Source organism: Cyprinodon variegatus, unplaced genomic scaffold, assembly GCF_000732505.1.
Source record: "Cyprinodon variegatus isolate N-32 unplaced genomic scaffold, C_variegatus-1.0 Scaffold572, whole genome shotgun sequence".
Taxonomy (NCBI): Eukaryota; Metazoa; Chordata; class Actinopteri; order Cyprinodontiformes; family Cyprinodontidae; genus Cyprinodon; species Cyprinodon variegatus.
Window position 1 is genome coordinate 98,524 of NW_015151025.1, and position 20,764 is coordinate 119,287.

General features: G+C 39.9%; 1 protein-coding gene across 3 annotated transcripts in view; it reads left to right on the plus strand.

Moving 5' to 3' along the window:
• chd1l (chromodomain helicase DNA binding protein 1-like) overlaps nucleotides 1-20,764 on the plus strand; it is a 34,149-nt gene that overhangs the window by 2,438 nt on the left and 10,947 nt on the right. For 2 of the 3 annotated variants that reach the window (XM_015392080.1, XM_015392081.1), the window contains exons 3-24: nucleotides 961-1,067; nucleotides 1,153-1,264; nucleotides 1,347-1,378; nucleotides 1,602-1,683; nucleotides 1,779-1,941; nucleotides 5,130-5,285; nucleotides 5,382-5,474; nucleotides 5,559-5,655; nucleotides 6,965-7,038; nucleotides 7,156-7,266; nucleotides 8,262-8,376; nucleotides 10,898-11,051; nucleotides 11,131-11,320; nucleotides 11,517-11,662; nucleotides 16,551-16,714; nucleotides 16,800-17,002; nucleotides 17,108-17,206; nucleotides 17,323-17,393; nucleotides 17,623-17,737; nucleotides 18,468-18,576; nucleotides 18,664-18,915; nucleotides 19,032-19,113. In XM_015392080.1, the coding sequence (XP_015247566.1) occupies nucleotides 961-1,067; nucleotides 1,153-1,264; nucleotides 1,347-1,378; nucleotides 1,602-1,683; nucleotides 1,779-1,941; nucleotides 5,130-5,285; nucleotides 5,382-5,474; nucleotides 5,559-5,655; nucleotides 6,965-7,038; nucleotides 7,156-7,266; nucleotides 8,262-8,376; nucleotides 10,898-11,051; nucleotides 11,131-11,320; nucleotides 11,517-11,662; nucleotides 16,551-16,714; nucleotides 16,800-17,002; nucleotides 17,108-17,206; nucleotides 17,323-17,393; nucleotides 17,623-17,737; nucleotides 18,468-18,576; nucleotides 18,664-18,915; nucleotides 19,032-19,113 (2,727 nt within the window). The remainder of the gene's footprint in view (nucleotides 1-960; nucleotides 1,068-1,152; nucleotides 1,265-1,346; nucleotides 1,379-1,601; nucleotides 1,684-1,778; nucleotides 1,942-5,129; nucleotides 5,286-5,381; nucleotides 5,475-5,558; nucleotides 5,656-6,964; nucleotides 7,039-7,155; nucleotides 7,267-8,261; nucleotides 8,377-10,897; nucleotides 11,052-11,130; nucleotides 11,321-11,516; nucleotides 11,663-16,550; nucleotides 16,715-16,799; nucleotides 17,003-17,107; nucleotides 17,207-17,322; nucleotides 17,394-17,622; nucleotides 17,738-18,467; nucleotides 18,577-18,663; nucleotides 18,916-19,031; nucleotides 19,114-20,764) is intronic. The other variant, XM_015392082.1, reaches the window with a different exon arrangement.

Genomic DNA, 20,764 nt, shown 5'->3' on the forward strand with positions numbered 1-20,764 from the left:
GTGTTCAAATGTATTTTTTGGAGTCTCAAATATATTTTTGCATTCAAATACTTTTTTTTCTTTGATTGAAAAGTTTTTTTCATTGAAGTGAAGATTTTTTTTTTATTGAAAATATTTTTTTGATTGAAAAATGAAAAAAATAAATCTACCTTCATACCAGATCACCTTCTCTGATTGGTTGATGTGGCGCGTCGAGGAGCAAAAGTTCAGTTTTTCCATCTCAAGCAGCAGCGCGTCGTGCGCATCAGATGTTTAAATGCTCCCGACGCGCTGCTTCAGCTGCTCAAAACGCGCTGCGGGACATTTTGCTGCGCCTTGACGCGGGTCAACCATTGACTTTTTATGTAAACTAGCTGAATCTCATAAAGAATGTCAAAAAATGTGATATTGGTACAATCCCTTCTTTTAAGATGCGCATGGATTTCGGTTCAGAAGCATCTAAGTTCGACTCACTTCAGCGCTGTCAAATGTTTTTAAAGTGACCATGCAATCCAACAAACTTTTCTCCTCTTGTTCAAGGCGCTTTATCACCCAAAAACAAGGCAGATCATATCACCTCATTTCTTTTCTTTTATGCAACAACAACAATCAATATCGGTCAAAAACTGTATGGCTGCGTGCCTAAATCCAGGATCTCACCCCACCCCAATAGCCTACTCCAATATATACAGCTTGAATTATGCACAGCAGCAAAAATACAACTAAACAAATTAATTATTTCATAATTAAATAAACTCCTACTTCAAATTAAAGTATTTCATGTTCATATATGTCACCAAATCAAAAAAAAAAAATAGTAAACTAGAAATAATAAAATGTTCAATCATTTGGCTCCAGCATGTATGGAAGCAGGACAGTTCTGGATGCCTGTATTGGAATGTAACCATCATCTTGGTTTATTTTGTTTCTTTTTACTCTTTTCTGTGTGATCTAAAGTTCTCATACTGACTTCTTCTCCAGACAATCTCTTTGCTGGTTTACATGTTTGGAGCTCTGGGAAAGAAAGGCCCGTTTTTGGTGCTCAGCCCACTCTCTGTCATGGAGAACTGGAGAAAGGAGCTGGAGAGGTAAAGTCCTCCTGAGCTTTAGCCCCATCATCAGATGACTCGTATGAACCTGGGATAGATTAATGCAGTTTAAATTCATTGACAGCTTTGCCCCGTCTCTGACTCTGCTGAGCTACAAGGGAGACAAGGAGAGACGGGCTGAGATTCAGAGGGAGACGAACACACAAGCCTTCCATGTTCTGCTCACCACATACGAGGTCCGTGGCAGTTAGGTGAAGACAAAAATCACTAAAAGTTTGACATGAAATTAACATGTTAATGTTATAATCTGATTCCCAGCTGTGTCTCAAAGATGCTTCATTCTTGAAGAGGTTGGTGGATTCTCATCCTTTTCATGTATTATAGCTTGATTAAGGATTTAAAAAGACTTTATGCAGCATCACTTTGCAGATATGAAGATATCTTCAAACATTACAGGAGGGGTTAATCTACAAAGCCTACTTGTTTGACCTCTCAGCGACATGTCTCACCATGTTCCACTGTCATCAGGTTTTCTCCTGGCAACAGGTGTTTAGATGTTAACTTCTTCCTCAGGTGGAGCTGGCAGGTGCTTGTCGTAGACGAAGCTCACCGGCTGAAGAACCAAAACTCTTTGTTACACCAAACCCTGACCGAGGTGCTGCAATGCTCCTTGAAGGAAGCCTTCTTCTTATCACATTTCACTTAAACAGCAGCTTAGTTTATTTCTAATTTTATTATTTGTTTGTGTAGTTTACCGTTGGTTTCAGACTCCTGCTCACAGGGACTCCCATCCAGAACAACCTGAAGGAGCTCTACTCCCTGCTGAGCTTCATTCAACCCAACATCTTCACGCCCAACGAGACCGACAGCTTTGTCAGCTCTTACTCCAATCTAAAAAGCCAGCCTGCTCTGGGTATGGTAGGAAATTACTGTTTCATGTATGTGCAAAGCAAAGGTGTTTATTACTTTTTGCTACCTAAAGTCTGTTTTATTGGAATCAGGGGTGAAAGTGTTTTTTTAAATTCTTGCTAGTACCATCTATACAATTAGGCAAGGCAAGGTAAATTTATTTGTACAGCACAATTCAGTACAAAGACAATGCAAAGTGCTTTTCATGATTAAAATATTGGAAAAAAAACAGAATCAAAGCAAGTAGGAAAAAATAAATAAAAAATGCAGAAACAAAAAAAGAACATTAAACAGTTGGACTAAGGAAAATAAAAATGTTGAACTAATGATGTTTCAGTTGAACTGTTTTAACTAGAACAGTCGAAGGCAATTCTAAAGAAATGTGTTTTTAGTCTTGATATAAAGGAACTCAGGCTTTCCGCACTTTTACAGTTTTCTGGAAGTTTGTTCCATATAAGTGGAGCATAGGAACTAAATGCTGCTTCTCCATGTTTAGTTCTGGTTCTGGTAGGTATGCAGAGCAGGCTGGAGCCAGAAGACCTGAGTGGTCTGGAGGGTTGATACACTGATAGCAAGTCTGTGATGTATTTGGGTGCTAAGCCATTCAGAGATTTATTTATATATATATATATATATATATATATATATATATATATATATATTTTAGGGATGCACGATATTGGGATTTTGGCCGATATCCGATATGCCGATATTTTAAAACTCATGTAGCCGATAACCGATATCGATACCGATGTTAAAGCTGGACAAAAATAAGTAGTCATTGAAAACAGCAGTTTTGTTATCCATTTCTGACACTTTGAAAAATAATATACTCAAATATATTTTCATATGCTGATATCAAATTGATTTTTAAAAACGCGGTATCGATCTATTTTACTTTCAAAATCTCGTGAAATTTCATCGTTCTGTTACAAACTCTCGTGATATTTTGCAAATTCTTGTGAGATTTTGTTAGTAAAATGGCAACATTTGGTGAATTTTCGGGGGATTTCGTAGCATAACGATGACATATAGCAATATTTCATTAGTAAAATAGATTGATATGGTGTTTTTAAATGGCAATATATCAGCATATGAAGATATTGGGATATTTTAATGTATCAATATTTTTTCCCTCGTCTTTAGAAGTTTGTAAAAAAGAAGTTTTTGAGGAAGAAGAAGAAGTAGCTTTTTTTATTTTATTTTATTTTTTTTTAGACTTTAGAAACTCAGAAGCTGATCAAATATCGGGTTAAATATCGGTGGGGTGGCCGATGTCCGATGTCCGATATTCAGTTTTAAGGCCGATACAAGCCGATACCGATAGGGGGCCGATTATATCGTGCATCCCTAAAATAAATAAATATATATATATATATATATAAATAAATACAATTAAAAAGACCTGTCATCATTTATGAACACGCTTTAGTCCAGGGGTCAGCAGCCCAAACTGCTCAAAGAGCCATATTGGACCAGCTGAGCGGTGAGCTGATGTGGGGAACCACCAGGGAGGAGCTACAGAGCTAAAGCACTTCAGACAGATTGAAGCGAATGCATGTGAGATGTAAACGCTGTAGATTAATCTCACTGCGCACTCAAATTGGTAGCTATATGCTTAAGTCTGTGGCACAAAATAGCAGGCAACCGGTCCTTGCGGATCTGCATACTGCCACTAAAATCTTTACTGGTATGCAATACAGCGACGTTCTTGCTTACTTTGAGCCCTGATTGCAATTTATGTGATAAACCAACAAAAGGGATTAATGTCTCGCTCTAAGGAGAAACTCCACCTCAATCTTTAGCTTTTTGCATTTCAATCATAAAGTTTGATTTTGATTTAATCAGAATAAGGTAACATGATAGCCTGATAAACCAGACTAAATGTGAGATTAAATGTGTAATTTAGTCTGGCCCTGGTGAATGAGACATCGGAAGATTGCTGATGAGAAAAACCTGTTGTTTTCAAACCATGTCTGTGCCTATTGGCCAACGTTCTAAGCAATGAGACGTAGTAAGCGCGACAGAAAGCTGGTGGGGGAGTGTAAACAAACAGCCTGTCAGTGGAATGGCGAAAACGTCCTCCTTTAAAATGAATGAGCGTAGAGCCTCTTCCTGCTCACGTTTCAACGAAAACCCAAAGTCTAATCCTTTCAAAACCGATTCCAAAGCTGAGTCAACCGAGAACTGTTCAATAGTTTTTGCCATCTGCGTTGTTGTGCTTCCTCCAGCGTAGCGCAGCTTTGTTGTCTCTCCCTTAAAACCCCGCCCACTTTGCATCCAGAAATTCAAAACACATCTCTGCATTTTAAATGGCCCTGCCCTCTGGGGCATTGATCGAGACTAGTCCGCTCGCAGGCAAAAATGATTTTGGCCGCTGGCGGGTGGGGCTAGTAACTTTCACCAAATCTTTCCCTTTTTTTTTTTTTTTTTTTTTTTTTATTAAGGCAATTTTAAGAAATTGAATTCATTAAGCCACCCACAACCATCTGGGGTTCTCTGCAGCTCCTTTCCTCTCATTAATGTTGTCCTTGAACTACCTGTCAGTTCAGGTGGACCATAGCATCTTTAAATTGTCAGATGTTGCATTGAACATTGCATAGAGGGATGGCCAAGCAGATGCAAGTGATTTTAAAAAAAATTTTCACCTCTTTTTTGAAGTCTTTGTCTTCTCCATCCATGCAGAGAACCTCCTTAAACCAAGAAACTAGCACCTACTACTTTATTAAGTACACCTTGCTTGTTGGATCCTGTTTTGCATTCAGAACTGCCTTAATCGGGTGTGCAGTGTCCTAGTGGTTAGCGACAACGACCCATGTACGGAGGCCTTAGTCCTTGATGCGGCTGACTCAGGTTCAAATCCGGCCTGTGGTCCTTTGCCGCATGTCTCTCCCCCTCTCTCATACCCCCTTTCCTGTCAGCCTACTGTTGAACAAATGAGCCACTAGTGCCGCAAAAATAAAAAGAACTACCTTAATCCTTTGGGTTAAATTCACACCACACTTTTCAGTGTGAACCATAAGAAATGCCATGAATTACATTTTTTTCCACTTTATATTATGCACTACTTTGTGTTGGTTTATCACATAATAAAAAAAAAAAACGTGGAAATGTTTGAGGAGTTATTTGATCTACGAGGCATTCAAGTAGATGTGTTTAAAGTTCAATGAATGGTGCGTTTACTTCTTCCAGCTTCAGAGCTTCAAAGCGTCTTGGAGCCTTTTCTGCTCCGTAGAGTGAAGTCAGAGGTGGCTTTGGATCTGCCCAAGAAGACGGAGCTGGTGGTGTACCACGGCATGTCCGCTTTGCAGAAGAAATACTACAAGGCCAGTCTTATGAAAGATTACGGTGAGTCTCTTCGCTTTGAAGTTCACTAGAAAAAGTTTTTTTTTTTTTATTAGAACAAACAAAGCCAACATAACCATCTCTTTTTAAACATTTCAGAGGCATTTGCAAATGAACAAGGCAGCCAGAACAGGATGCTGAACATCTTAATGAATTTGAGAAAGTGTGTCGACCACCCGTATCTGTTTGATGGTGAGATGCGTGCAATGAAACGCACAGAGAGGCTGTAAAAGGTCGTATTGCGTCTAAATGATTTTGTCCCTTCTTCCTGTTTAGGGGTGGAACCAGAGCCCTTTCAGATCGGGGAACATCTCATAGAAGCCAGCGGAAAACTGTGCATCCTAGACAGCATCCTGGCCTTCCTGCACAAAGGGTGGGCACATCCTGCAATAATTATGATTTGGCTCCATCTAGTGGCGTTGCAGATCCTGTCTAATAACTATGCACTGCTGCTCTGGAGATCCACAAATATATAGTTGGATTCTCTTACATTGGTACATTATTTCCTTTCCATTTAGTTTGACATTTTTTAAAAGGTGAAGGAGAGCTGTCACATATAGATAACAGTTTACACTTGAAGAATAGATTGTTTGCAGCAAGATGAAGGCTTGATTGATTGAATGACTTTATTGATCTCACAGTGGAGACATATATTTGTCACCTCAAATAGTCAAAGAAAAAGAATGTGCCATAATGGAGCTTTAGAAGCTCTACATTCTCAGTTTTATGTAACATCTGCCTTTTATTTAATGAGAAAATTGCTGTTTTTTCTAAGTAGTAATGTACAAAGTGGCAGGAAATGTATAGGGGGAAAAAAATGTCAAATAATTAAAAACACAGGAGTAGTATTTACAAACCAAATCATTTCACTTCAACTTCTTTTTACACCAGATTAAAAACTTCACAGGGTTTCTGTGATACGGTTTGCAAAATGAGGAACAGGTAGACTTATATAGAAATCGTTGGAGCAAACCAGTCCGATGTCTTATAGACTCATTATTGTAAGATACAAAGAAATACAAGCTGGTCTACATCCCAACTCCCTGGCTACGGAGGTTGGGGTATCTCTCTCTTCAATAACTCTTTGAATAATGAGTCTTCTTAAGGAGGGTTTATTTTTTATTTTTTGAGTTTTGCGGCGCTAGTGGCTCGTTTTTTCAACAGTAGGCTGACAGGAAAGGGGGTATGAGAGAGTTGGAGAGACAGGCGGGAAAGGACCACAGGCCAGATTTGAACCCATCTCGCCCGCGTCGAGGACTAAAGCCCCCACCTGCATGCCCTTAAAGTATTGCTGTGGGTATGAGGGCTCCTGCAGAATATTTGAGAACCGTGTTAGCAGGCCTCAGTGGAGGCATGTGATCTAGATCCTTTAGACAAAATGCACCTCCAGTTTGGGGACTTTTTTTAAGTTTTATTGGATGGATGGTGTTAAACGCAGAGCTAAGACCCACAGCTAGCGCCCAGGTGTAGCTGTGCGATCTAAATGGTAGCTGCTATCAACTCCAAGCTAGCTCCAAATGTAAAACGGCTGAATATAAATTTGGTTCCTTGTGAGGCTCCTACTTCAGCTCTGATCCTTACCCCGGATATTTAGTGTCTAAATACGAAGAAATATTGAAGCCGGGAAGAAAAATCTGGAAACCTTCTTTCCGTCTCATTATTGATCTCTGTTTTGGATGAAGGGGCCACCGTGTCCTGTTGTTCTCTCAAATGAAGCGGATGCTGGATATTCTCCAGGACTATATGGAGTACAGAGGTAAGTGGGATGAAAACACACATCTCTCTCCATCCCCTCAGCACCATCTCACCCCGTCCTATCGCCGCTCTTCCTCCCATCCCCTAAAGATGCACCATGACGTTTGTTTCTGCTCAGGCTACAGCTACGAGCGTCTGGACGGGTCCGTTCGAGGGGAGGAACGAAACCTCGCTGTGAAGAACTTCAGCAGCCAGGATATCTTTGTGTTTTTACTCAGCACTAAAGCAGGTGACTTGAATTTATTTTAGTATCTGTTTTAAATACAGGATACACATGAGGTTTACTGATATTCTTCACATTTCAGTCTTTATTTTTTTCACAATTTTTACCTTTTTTTTTTTGTAAAGTGTACAACATTCCCTAAAAAGTATTCACAGTCCTGAAAGTTTCACTTTAGAACCTCTACTGATGCAGAACATCTATTTCAATAATTAAAACCCTTGCTGTGTGTTTAGGGCTTTTTTCTTTCTTAAAAGATAACCTCCACCCTAAATTGAAGCTTTTTTTTTTTTTTTTACAGGATTTCCTCCACAACTTCTATATATTTTGTTTTTTTAGATTTTTCCATCACCTTTAACCGTCCAGTCCATCTGACCGATCACATAGGTCACTGATATGCAGGGTGGGAATGCCTGACAGTTTAATATCCTGCAGAATATTGCAACAGCAAAGCAATCTTTGCTGTTGCTATTTTGCACATGCTGACGTGATTCAATAGGGTGTACAGCTGCAGTACGTGCGCAGAAGACACAGTCTGTGCCTTTTCTCTGTGATATTAGGAATTATGTATCCTTCTGTGTGGACTTTTTTTTTTTTGCTAGGAAATCTTTTCTGTAGTGGGTTTATAGAATAAGCAGAAATAGGAAGAGGGATGAATCAGGAAGAGAATAGATCTGCAGCAGAATGTTACTCTGATGTTGACGGCCAGCAGGTATTTGTTTTTTAAGCAAGGTGAAATGAGAGCAATTTCCTGTTGAAACTTTCCCTTTCAGCTTTATATAATCTAAAGTGAAGTTAAATTTAAACTTAAATGGAGTTTAAGCGAACGTCCCACTTTCTTGTTAAACGTTTTCCAGTTTCCAGATTTTCTCTCTGCTTTTCATCCATTTAGTCATTTTTTTGACAATAGTCTATGATTCTAACAAACATACGAGGACAGAATGTGGATTCTGCGTTCAAATAGATCAACATGGAAGTGGAGTATCCATCACTGTCCTTTTCAGGTGGCGTTGGCCTCAACCTCACAGCTGCTGACACAGCTATATTCGTGGATACCGACTTCAATCCTCAGAACGACCTTCAGGCTGCAGCTCGCTGTCATCGGATTGGCCAGAACAGGTGATGCCCCTCCCCCTTCTGATTACTGGAATTGAAACATTTTACCCTACGTAGGAAAGACGTCCCTATTTTTACACGCAGCTCTTTCGGAAGTGTGACGAAGTAAAGCTGCTGATGGCATTAAGGTTATCTGTAGCTGCCAGGAGCTTTATCTCCTGCTGGTTGTTCAGAAGCTCTTCCTGTTTGCACTGCATTGTTGAGCTCTAACTGCACTGCTGCACCCAGGATGGAAACCACTAGAAACATCCTCCCAACTGAAGGAAAACTAATCCAAATCTGTTCAGTTTATGTTTCTATGGCAGAATAATTATCCAGGCATTTTTACTGGGAGCATATTTAGGATTATTTAATGGTAAATGTGGTTTAGGATTAAAGATTTTGCAGTTTATGACTAAAAAAGTGCTGTATAACTCTGTTTTTTTCCTTTTTTTTACCTTGAAAAGCAGTGCTGGGTGGTACAGACTTTTTAAAGCTTAATGCCAATGTTTTTCTTTTCATAAATATGCTGGTGAAGATTCTCAGTCATCCAGGTAATCATCATTCCAAAAAAAGAAAGTTAAAAACGATCCATTGGACTTTGTGTCCGAGTTTGAAGATGTTTCGCTTCCCATCCAGGATGCTTTTTCAAATCAAAATGTCAGGAATAGCGTTGAGTTCGAGGTTTTATACGGTAGCCCAACAAAGCCTTGTTTTTGTTTTGAAATAAAGCAAATTGAAACGGACGAAGGGGTCCGATCCTTTGGAATCGGGGTCGTTTGGCTTTTTTTATTAGCCTGCAATGAAAACAAAAGGACCCAAACGACCCCCAGTCCAAAGGGGTGGACCCCTTCATCAATTTCAATGTTTTCAAAAACCAAACAAGGTTTTCATGGGCTTCTGTAAAAAGCCTCAAACTCAATGCTATTCATGACATTTTGAATTGAAAAAACTTGAATTTGAATAGAAAAAGCTTCCTGGATGGGAAGCGAAACATCTTCAAACTTGGAAACAAAGTCGAGTGGATTGTTTTTAATTTTCTTGTTTTTGGAATTACGAGTTGGATGACTGAGAATCTTCACTATCATGCTGTATAACTCTGTTTCTGTTTTCCTTTTGTTTTTGTTTTTTACCTTAAAAAGCAGGGCTGGGTGGTACAGACTAAAAGATATCTTGATATTTTAAAGCTTAATGCCAATATTCAATATTCATACCAACATGTTTTTCTTTTCATAACATAATTTAAAAACATCACTGTCACCCCAAATGTCACAAAGGCACACTATTTAACAAATTATTGATAAAAAAAGAGAAATTTTTAAGAAATATAACCTGGTGGCATATGTAAAAGTATAAATTATGTAATGTTGTCGTATTTCTTTTTAAAAATGATTGATTTTATTTTATTTTTTTCAGATTAGGTTTCCCAGCCCTATGACATAACCTGCTGTTTCATTTAAAGTCCCATCAGGTTGAGGAAACTCTGTATGTTTGTCTCAATAATTTGGGAGAAAAAGCTTTTGTCACTTTTTGCTTTGACTCTTTTATTGAGATTTTCTTTATTTTCCATACTGTATAAATATATCAGCTTGATAATGTAAATACTCAGCTACTACTGAACTGAAAAATTAAGAAAACAGTTTGCTGCCCTGCAGAGAGTCTGGGGAAGTGATGTTAAAGACCACTACATAAAAGTTAAGTGTTTAGCAAAATAAAAAAAAAAAACAGTCGTCAAAGACTAATCCTCTGAAACTGCAGATCTTGAACTTCTACATTCCTGTTTAATATTCGGTTGCAGGGAGCCTGTGATGTAAAACCTTTCACAGGTAGACTGCATTCCTCCCTCTTTACATTTTTAGGATTAGGAGGAAATGGCAAAAACTGACGAGTGGCAGGGTTCCTGTGCATGCCTGAAACGTAAAAAGTTTGTTTTGTAATGTTTAAAATTCTGGAAAACACTGGTTTGAAAAGAAATTGGCTTTGGATAAATGTTACATTTTCATTAACCTTTTTTTTTCTTATTTTATCTAACAAAGGTGTTACAAACTCTGAGCTAAAGATTTTGCATTTAGTTTAAGTTTCTTCATTACTTATTTGAAAAATGTCTGAGCAGCTTTTATATAAGAAACGCGATGCCCTCTTCCTGTTTTATTAACCAGGGAACCAAAAGATTAACCTTACCAGGCAGACTTAACTATTCTGCAGGTTTGCAGGATTCATAAAAATAAATCCTTAAAAAAGCCTTGAAATTATTGTCTGGAAAAGTTTGGACCCTGATCATATCTAACCAGGCATGTGGCTTTTAACACGTTAAACAAAGAATACTTTGAATCCAAAGGAGAACCAGACACTCTGGAAAGCATTTTATCTTTACTCAGGTTTAGGTCATCTGGTTTAGGTCTAATGAATAGAGAGAACAAGTGGACCAGGCCACCATGATAGAATATTAAAACAACCTCTATAGTATATTATTTATAAATGATTGTCTCCTCTCACATGCCTTTTAATGCCCATTTAACCTTTTGAGAACTGTGACATATTCCAGGCCCGTGAAAGTCATCCGCCTCCTCGCCAGAGACACCGTGGAGGAGATCATGTACTCCAGAGCCGTCTCTAAGCTGCAGCTCACCAACACCGTCATCGAAGAGGGACGCTTCTCCCTGATGGATCAGGCTCAGTCGGCTGCAGCAGGCCTGAAGGTCGGCGACCTTCGCCACATACACCCCCGCCCCGCCTCCAGAGTTTGATCAATTTCTCTTTTTCATTTCCCCTCAACAGCTGAGTGAGATCTTGAAGTTTGGAGTAGATAAGCTTTTATCATCTGATGAGAGCTCGATAGAGGAGGTAAAGCTGGAGAAGATCCTCGGCCCGTCGAGGGAGGGTCAGTGGGTGGACGATGACGAGGAATTATCTCCACTGAGAGTAGATGAAGAGGAGATGGAGAAGGGGTCTGATTCTGAGGAGCAGAGTACGCCATTTTTAATCTAATGAGTCTGCTTCACTTTCCTTCTATTTGGTTTCGATTTTGTACCTCAGCACATCTCCTACTGCCAATGAGACTGTTTTCCTTTTATTAATGAGGGATCAGCCTCTTTTTTTTCTGCCGTTCATGTTCCAGTCTCCTGGGTGGGCTAACCCCGCCTTCGTATCGTCTCGTCTTGTAGATCACATGTACGTCTTTGAAGGGAAAGACTACAGCAAGGACCCGAGCTCAGAGGACCAGAAGAGCTTCGATCGGCTGCTGGAAGAGCAGATGGCCGAGTTTAAGAAGGCAGCAGGAGAGGGACGAGCTCTGCGCCAAAAAGCCGGAGTAAGACTCTACCACTTTCATTTCCAAATAAGAAGAAGGTTTACAGATATTTGTGGTTTTTTTAAAAGTTGGGAGTTTTTTTGGGTTTTTTTTTTGGTCTGGATTAGTTTGAATAGATATTTGTAAATACTTTTTTTTTTCTTTTTTTTACTATAATTCCCTCCTCAAAGTATTTCTTTAACCTTTTCCCTTTTCAAAAATGGACCACTAAAGAAAACCTGGATTAAATTTCTTATATCACTCTAGGCATATATATGATGAAATATTCCATTTGCCATTGCAGTCTCAGAGGTGTGTAGAGTCCCTTAAAGTTTTACTTATGTAGCTCTTTTCTAATATGTTCTTAATCAAGTAAATGTAAAAAGAATAAAGAAGTAGCTGGATAAAATGCCCACCTAGGTACAGAGTAACTGTTGGCTTGTAACATCTGATTTAATGGTTAAAATTCAGTAATCAGACAGAGTTATTCGCAAATTCCATTTGTTTTAAGTGTCAAATTTAGTGCTGCAGCGATACCAGTATCAGCCGGGGCGCCGATCCAGCACTAAAATAGTGGTATCGGTATCAGCGAGTACCAACAAATAGGGCACCGATACCTTTTTGAGAGCTAAAAGTTTATTCAACTATTGTCACCCATTCCAGGTAGGCAATAAAAAGTTCTACTGGATTCACTTTGTTTTAGTCTTTTTCCTGCTTCACAAAGGTAGGCAGCAGCTTCAAAAATTAATTTACATCCAAGTATAAGTAAGTTCTTCATATACACACACACATCCATTTCAAAAAGATGGCATCAGTATCGGCCAATACTCCACAGCCAGGTATCTGTATCAGGGCCAAAAAGTGGCATCAGCGCAACACTAGTCAAAGTAGAAAATATACAAATAAATAAATTCAGACAGTAGAATTTTTCTAGATCAATAGTTTCAACATAAATGTATAAAACCAACCTTTAAGGTAAGGCACACGTGTCAGGAAAGGATAAGGAACCATTGGGAACAATATCCACTGTTGAGTAACTGTTTAAGTTACACGTGGGGGAAAGAATAACCTGCAATTTTTGCTCAAATTATCAGTGTTAGTCTCACAGCAATATAATTAAAGTGAAAGGAAAACGTATGGTGAAGTAGAACAAAAATAATAAATCCCAGCCCTTCTGATCATTAGGTTCTTGTATAGGAAAGCGGAACAAAGTCAGAGACATTTCATGCCTGGAATCACATTTTCAAGACCTAAACTTTAGCTGAAAAAATGAGGCGTTGCCGTCTTTTTGAAGATTAAGTATTAAAAGCGCTCTACCTCGCATCCCCCTTTCACATTGTGCAGACATTTTATGATTCATGCAAAATACAAGATGCGTGTATTTTTTATGAAAGATTAACATCAGATAAAATCTCAAAGTGATTTGTGCATTATATAGGACCTTTAAATTATTTGGGCTAGTTAGTATTTATTAATAAAAACTGATATCAATTCATGTGTTACTGTAATAATTTAGAAAAATCCAGATGTTCCATGAAAAGAATGTAAATATCCCATAAACTGTAAACAATCCTTTCCATATCTGTTCTAACTTCATATCTTCATAAACAGAAAATATTTGTCCCTGTTGGTCTGAAGTTGAAGAGCAATAAAACCAAAGAAGGAGTTTCACATTTTCGCCTGTTTAAGTCATTTTAGCTGAAGTATGTAGCAGTGAATTAAGTCACGTTTTTACCTTTGGTTAGAGTGCAAAGAAAATGCATTCTCTGCTCCCGCTTTGGGTCCAGGGTGTCGGTTTCCTGCTTGGACTAATATGGCTGAAATAGCTGATTGTTGCAGATATGACTGATTTTTACCTGTTGATCTGATGTGAAACCTGGAGGTTTGCTCTACTTTTCCCGCCACAGATGCATAAAATGTGATCATTTTCCTTTAGTGCAAATCTCAACATGTTTTGACCCAGTTAACACAAATTAGTTGCAAAGGAAATGAGATTTGTGAACTAATCAAATAACCAAAGCTGACTGGCAAAAAAAAGCAAAACCAAAAAACAAATATCAGTTTGGTCTCATGACCCAAATATTGTTCAACCATATTTTAAAATCCTTCGTTGTTTTATGAGGGTAAATTAAGGCCTTAATTGGCCTTAATTTAAACAATAATTAAGGCCTTAATTGACATTAAAATTCATTAAATGTGTTTATTGTGGCATTTACCGTAAAATGCTTTATTAAAAAAAATGTTTATAAAAACAATGTTGTCAGACATATTATATCAAGAAATATTTGTGTGAAACTGCTTCCGGTTGATCGCAAAGCTGTATGTTCAGAAAAGAAGCTTGAGTTGGAGATAAAGCTAGAGAATGGGGGGAAAAAGAAAAGTTCAACAAAAGTGGTTGAAAAACGAGGAATTCGGGACATAGCTACAGCCTGTCGACGGGTACCTGTTAGTGGCATTAAAATTATTTCTAAGAGCATTAAAAGAGCAGGCCAGGAATCCGCTTTCCTTAATACGGAGAAGCAGGTATGCAAAGTTTGTTTTTGTCATTCTTAAAATCCACAAGGTCGTGTATTTTAGAGCTGTAAAATAAATTTTAATAAGTTGGTTTCAGACCCTTTTCTGTTCATCTTCCGCTAAGGCATATAAACCGCAAAGCAATCATGACCCAGAAGCATCACTGAAACCAAACAGTACAGCAGAAAGGTGAAATGAAAAGTGAAACGCAAAGCATGGTGCACACAGTCATAAGCCATCATCCAAAACTTTGAACAGAGAACTGTTTCCTCCAACATCTGAAATAAAATCCTAATAAGTCCAGTTAGCAGTGGGAGACGCAGCAAATGTGTGAAACAAGGGAAACAAAAAAAAATCCCTAAGCCAGTGTTTCCCAACCTTTTTTGCCATGTTTACCCCTTTGTGCATTTTGTCTTACCATGAGTTCCCCTCTCAGTCAAAAGAATTGATGATTTTTCAAAAGTGAACAATAAGTGATTATAAAATAAAAACTATTTTCTTAATATTTTAATTTTAGCATTTCAATCTTTTTATTTTATGGTTTCCATCTCAAATGAAAAAGTATGTTGCTTAGAAGTTAGTAAGTAACCGAATTAAATGCAAAATAAAATCATATTATAAACCTGTATTTACAAAACTGCAGCTCCTCTGAGTAACTCCCCTATAATCACATTTAAACTTGATGAATTGGGAATAAAATACAGAGCAAAGATTATAGTCAGACTGACTTAATTAGTTTTACTTTGTTTTCATCAAGACACCTGAGTGTGAAAATCAGCTGATCCCAGGCTGTTCTCTGCCTCCACTTTGTTCCTCTGCTTGGTACGGTCTGTGTCAAAGCTGAACTCAAACTGAAAAAAAACGTACTTTTGCTTGGTAAAAGCTTGTTTAAATTTTGAATTGGATCCTTACAAAGCAAAACAGATCCCAGCCCTATTTTATTTTTCTACCTAAGAAATAAAATATTTTCATGTACCCCTTGCAATCCCCTCGCGGACCACTAGGGGTACGAGTAGGGTTGGGAATTGAAAAGATTTTCACGATTCCGATTCCCTTTTCGATTCTATGAAACGATTCGATTCATAATCGATTCTTTTTTCGATTACAATTTGGGGGAAAAAAGAGAACAAACAGTTTGATTATCAGCATCAACTTTGTTTACTTAACTATTGCACAATCTTACAAACTCAACAAGATCAAGATGTCCACAGGAAATGTGAAACTGGAGTAACATCCGTGTTTAAATGAAAAATGAATACAAGAACAAACTTAATAACCAACAATGTCTAATAAAAAATTATGGGATAATAACCTATTTTAAATAACAAAAAATACAAATTATAAAACAGTAGTAGGGAAAATTAACACTTCTTTTGCAGAAAGATGAGCATATCTGCTTTTTCTGGAAGGATACGGGATCTTTCAGGGCTTATGGTGTCTCCAGCCGTGGAGAACACCCTCTCAGATGGGGTGGAGGAAGCCTGCACACAGAGGTAGTTTTCAGCCAGTCCAGATAGCAAGGGCAGCGTATCTTGCTTGTTCCACCACCACAGTGTGGCGCTATCCCTGCAGGGGATGGAGGGCAAGCTTTTATAGAGCTGGATTTCCTGATCTACCCTCTGGGCTAAGGAAAGACGGGGCTTTGATTCACAAAATGACCGCAGCTCGTCGTCTTCCTCCTCGAATTGTTCTTCCAACTTGCGTAACTTACGTAACTTGTGTAACTTACGTAAAAAACGTGACGTAAGTCGTGCTCCCCAGAGCCGGCGCTCTAGGCTCTGGTGCTGCGGGAATCGAAAAAAGAATCGTTCAGCGAGCTGCCAAACGATGCCATGGAATCGGAAAATACGGAACCGGTTCTTAACAGGAACCGGTTTTCGATTTCCATCCCTAGGTACGAGTACCCCCTGTAGGGACTCTCTGCCCTAAGCCACCATCCTTATGATGAAATGTGGCGGTAGAGTCTTGGGAGGCAATATGGAGCCTGTCCTTCTATGATAATCAGTTACGAGACTAACAAGGCAGAGGTTCACCTGTCAGGATGCTGGTAACCTTGAGCTATAACTGAGTGGTTTAAAGTAGATTCATGGATTAAATCAGTCAAAGTCCAGACATAAAAGCCAAAGGCTCTATACACTCCATTTATAAAGATTCTTCAGTTAAAAAATAGTGAATACCCAATAGTTGTGTCTAAGGTGAAAAGTAGACAAAAGTTGGAACAAAGGATTGTAGTAAATGCAGAATATGTGTGTATATGTCTTTGTCATACTGTCTACAACATCGAAAATAGACGTTTTACTGTACTTTTCTTTACTTTTTTGGGTTTTAAATAAAAAAAAAAGGTGAGGAGGATTTATTTGGTCACGATTCTCCAATTCTCTCTTTGCGTTTCCAGGTTTTGCTCCCGGTTGCCTTAGCGATTCCAGCAAGAAAGAGGAAACCTCTCACCGAGGCAGAGCTGGAGCTCAGACGGCAAAGGAGGCAGGAGGCTGCAGCCAAGAAAGCCAAAATGATGGAGGACAAAAAGAAGGAGCAGCAAGAGGAAAAGCACAGAAAAAAGTGATAACTTGCTGCTGTTCAATAATGCTGTCTGATGTTGTGTTTTATTATTCATGCATTGGTTTGTTACTGGTGATTCATCCAGAATGGCCTGGTGGGAGTCTTGCGGCTATAGGTCGCTTTGCCTGCAGCCTGTGGACAGTGAAGAAGAGGAGAGGAACGAAGATGAAGAGGACGACAGCAGTGTTTGCTCCACAGACTCAAACACTACGGATATCTGCTATGTTCTTGGGGACGTTACCCATCCCCACACTGCTAAGGGAGATGCTGTTATTGTCCACTGTGTTGGTAAGTGCTCCATTTAAGCGTAAGAACATTTAATGCTTTTCATGAAATCTACTCGGTGCATCTTCTGCTACCTTTTCTCTCATCTGTACGTTAATTTCTGTCAAGATGACTCGGGCCGATGGGGCAGAGGAGGCCTCTTTACAGCACTGGAGTTGAGGTCAGATGAACCACGAAAGCAGTACGAGTTGGCAGGAAGGATGAAAGGTAAGAATCACTCAGTTCAAAAGAACAACAAGCAACAATTCAACTAGATATCTTTATTGGTGGTCTGGTGTAGATTAATAGAATTAAGTAGAATTAATTACAAATCTGTTCTTCAGATTTGGAGCTAGGAAATGTGTTCCTCTTCCCCATCGATGACAAGCAGTCGAGAATGAACGGCAGAGATCAGGTACTTTCTGTTCACAGAATGATCTGTGCTTTCCTGCTTGGAAATGCACGCTTCTTTTTCTTCTTTTTTCTTCTTTTTTTTTTTTTTTTTTGCAATATGCACGAAAAACTTTGCAGAATTGAACATAATCAGCACAATGCACCTTGTTAGGGTTGCTGTGTGGTTGCAGACTTGCAGAGTCGATCAGATAATAAGTTAACCTGCTTCAATCTCCTTCCCGTCACCCCAGCTAGCCCTGATAGTGGCGCAGCAGAGAGACAAAGCCAACAACCTGTCTGGGATCCTCCTTAGTGCTTTGGAAGAAGGACTGAAGAGGATTTACTCTGCAGCCAAGAGAGACGGTGGTATGGAGAGGCACAGCACTATGAAGCCGTGCAACACAAAGCTAAAGTCTGCACTCATTTGTCTGTTAGCATGTTGGAAAAACTCATGTTAAGCTGGTGTTTGCGGTACATCAAATGATTTATGTCTTTCTAGAATGGTTGATACTTGTTATGCTTGAACATTCTCAATAGTTTTTTCTGGATTTTCTACTTTACAGTCTCACTTTTTCATTTTAGTTTTTGTTTACATTTAAAGATTAACAGGTCTTCTAGGAAGGACATTTTAGCGTCTGGTGAAAGCCCCCTAGAGGGCAGATTACAATGAATAAAATCAGTGAGTAGAACAATCCATTACAGTTTCAGGCATTTAGCCTGAAGTGCCTAAGCACTGAAAAACAGGCCTAACTGTATCATAATATAAGTTTTTGACCTCAGCAGCTGATGCCTCCATATGATGAGGAAAATCTGATAGATCATAGAATTAGTGTTTGAACTACAGTAGCAAACAATGCAACACCGATGAGTAGAAGATAGCATAGTGAGGAAAAGTTGTCCCTATGTCCTCCTGCAGTCTTAGCCCATAGCAGCATCACTATAATGATGGCTCAGATAACCTGAGCCACTCTACGTTATCAAAAAGGAAGGTGAAAGGTACTAAAGATGGCATTTGTGCCAATGTGTTGCAGAGTTGGTTACTAGTGCTTGGATGTATATTACTTAAGATTTAGACTTGCTCTATCTTTCTGTTTAGCCAGCGTTCATCTTCCTCGCATCGGTCACTCCACCAAAGGTTTCAACTGGTATGGCACAGAGAGGCTCATCAGAAAGCACCTAGCTTCCAGGGGCATCCCCACTTTCATGTATCCTTTATGTCTCCTAGCTGAAGCCCATACAGAGCACCCTATGAGAGAATTGCTGAAATGATTTCCCCTTAACCTGAATGACAGATATTATCACAGCAGAATCGTCAAGAAAACAGCTTCACCTCAGGTGCCTAATACATCAACCGCTGCCTCTAAAGCACCTTTATTGAGCTCAGGCGGGCCAGATGATGAGGCGGAAACAGAGGCCCCAGGACCCTCAAATCCACAACATAGCTTCAGCCCGGCAGAGCTCCCCAGCTTCATGAAGGGGGTCAGAGTATTTTTCTACAACATTTCTGCATCACAACGGAAGAAGCTGGCCCGCTACCTTATGACATATCCTTTCAAACTTCTTTTTTCAAACTCTTGTGTGTTAAAAAAAGTCTCTGTATTAGCCAGTTTCAGTAAATGTGTTTTCTATAGAGTGTGAGCAAGCCTTAGCTGCGGTGTACGTATGATGGAGATGAGGAAGACATTATGAGTGAAGAGGTCACCCACATTGTTGCAGAGGTGGAGAACCACATCCAGAAACAGGTTGGCATCTACTCAGTCTTTTCTGTCACTTATCCAAATTTTACTACACAGTACCATAGAGAAGGTTTCACACCCCTTCCATCTTTTTAGATGTTGTTGGATTGGAGCCGTCATCTTGAAAATATTCTTTGAAATCTGTGCGATAAATAGTAGGTAATCATCAAAAGATAGAAAATTTTTTTTTTATGGTGAATAAAAGTTAAAAGTGTAGTGTTTATTTGAAATGGTCTATAGAAATAGAAAAAAAAATATATATATATATATATATAATATGTGCAAAGACCCACTGGCCATTGAAAGCCCGCCTCTGACTCGGTTCCGTGAACCCCGCCACCGGAGCCCATACTGTGTCGTCACTAGGGGTGGGTATTGCCAAAGAAGTCACGATGCGATTCTATCACAATGCATCACGATCCTTGAATTATTGCGACGCATTGCAATATTTTCTCCTCCATGTTTTTTTTTTTAATTGACTCGGCGCAGTACCCCGAGGCCGGAAATGCTTGTGACACAAGGCAGCGTGCGTCAACACATCCACAGCGACATCTACTGGACTGGAAGTTGTATTACACTTTTTTTTGGCTGATGTTCGCCAACCATTCATGCAATTTTATTTATGAATTTTTTTTTATTAATAATCGATACTTGGCATCAAGAATCGATGCAGTAGATCACAAAAATTAGAATCACGATGCATCATCATGACGATTATTTTGCACACCACTAGTCGTCACTGGATGACGGAGGTAGTCGTCATCTTGCACTCTTGCAGCTGTCTCTGCCCTGCGCACTCAAGGGTTACTGCCCTCTCAAGGGTTCCTGCAGTTTCAAAGGGACCTGCACTCACAAGGTTCCTGTGCTCTTCCAGCACTCAAAGATTTTCCGTGCTCACAAGGGTCCTGCTCGCTCACAGGGATAGTGCGCTCACAAGGTTCCTGCACACTCACAAGGTTCCTTCTCTCTCTCAAGGTTCCTAACTGCTCAAAAGTTCCAGCACTTTCAAAGGTCCCTAAGCTCACACAAGGTCCCTTTGCTCACAAAGTTCCTACGCTCTCAAAGGGTTCTGTGCTCACAAGGGCCCTGCAGACTCAACATTCCTAGGCCCTCCCCGCGCACTTTAGTTCCTGAGCCCTTCTGGCACTCTTTAGTTCCTGAGCCCTTCTGGCACCCTTTAGTTCCTGAGCCCTCCCGGCGCTCTTTAGTTCCTGAGCCCTCCCGGTGCCCTTTAGTTCCTGAGCCCTCCCAGCGCTCTGTAGTTCCTGAGCCCTCCCGGGGCACTTTAGTTCCTGAGCCCTCCCAGCGCTCTGTAGTTCCTGAGCCCTCCCGGGGCTCTTTAGTTCCTGAGCCCTCCCGGCGCACTGTAGTTCCTGAGCCCTCCCGGCGCCCTTTAGTTCCTGAGCCCTCCTGGCGCTCTTCAGTTCCTGAGCCCTCCCGGCGCTCTTTAGTTCCTGAGCCCTCCTGGCGCCCTTTAGTTCCTGAGCCCTCCTGGCGCTCTTCAGTTCCTGAGCCCTCTCAGCGCACTGTAGTTCCTGAGCCCTCTCAGCACTCTGTAGTTCCTGAGCCCTCCCGGCGCCCTTTAGTTCCTGAGCCCTCCCGGCGCTCTTTAGTTCCTGAGCCCTCCCGGCGCTCTTTAGTTCCTGAGCCCTCCCGG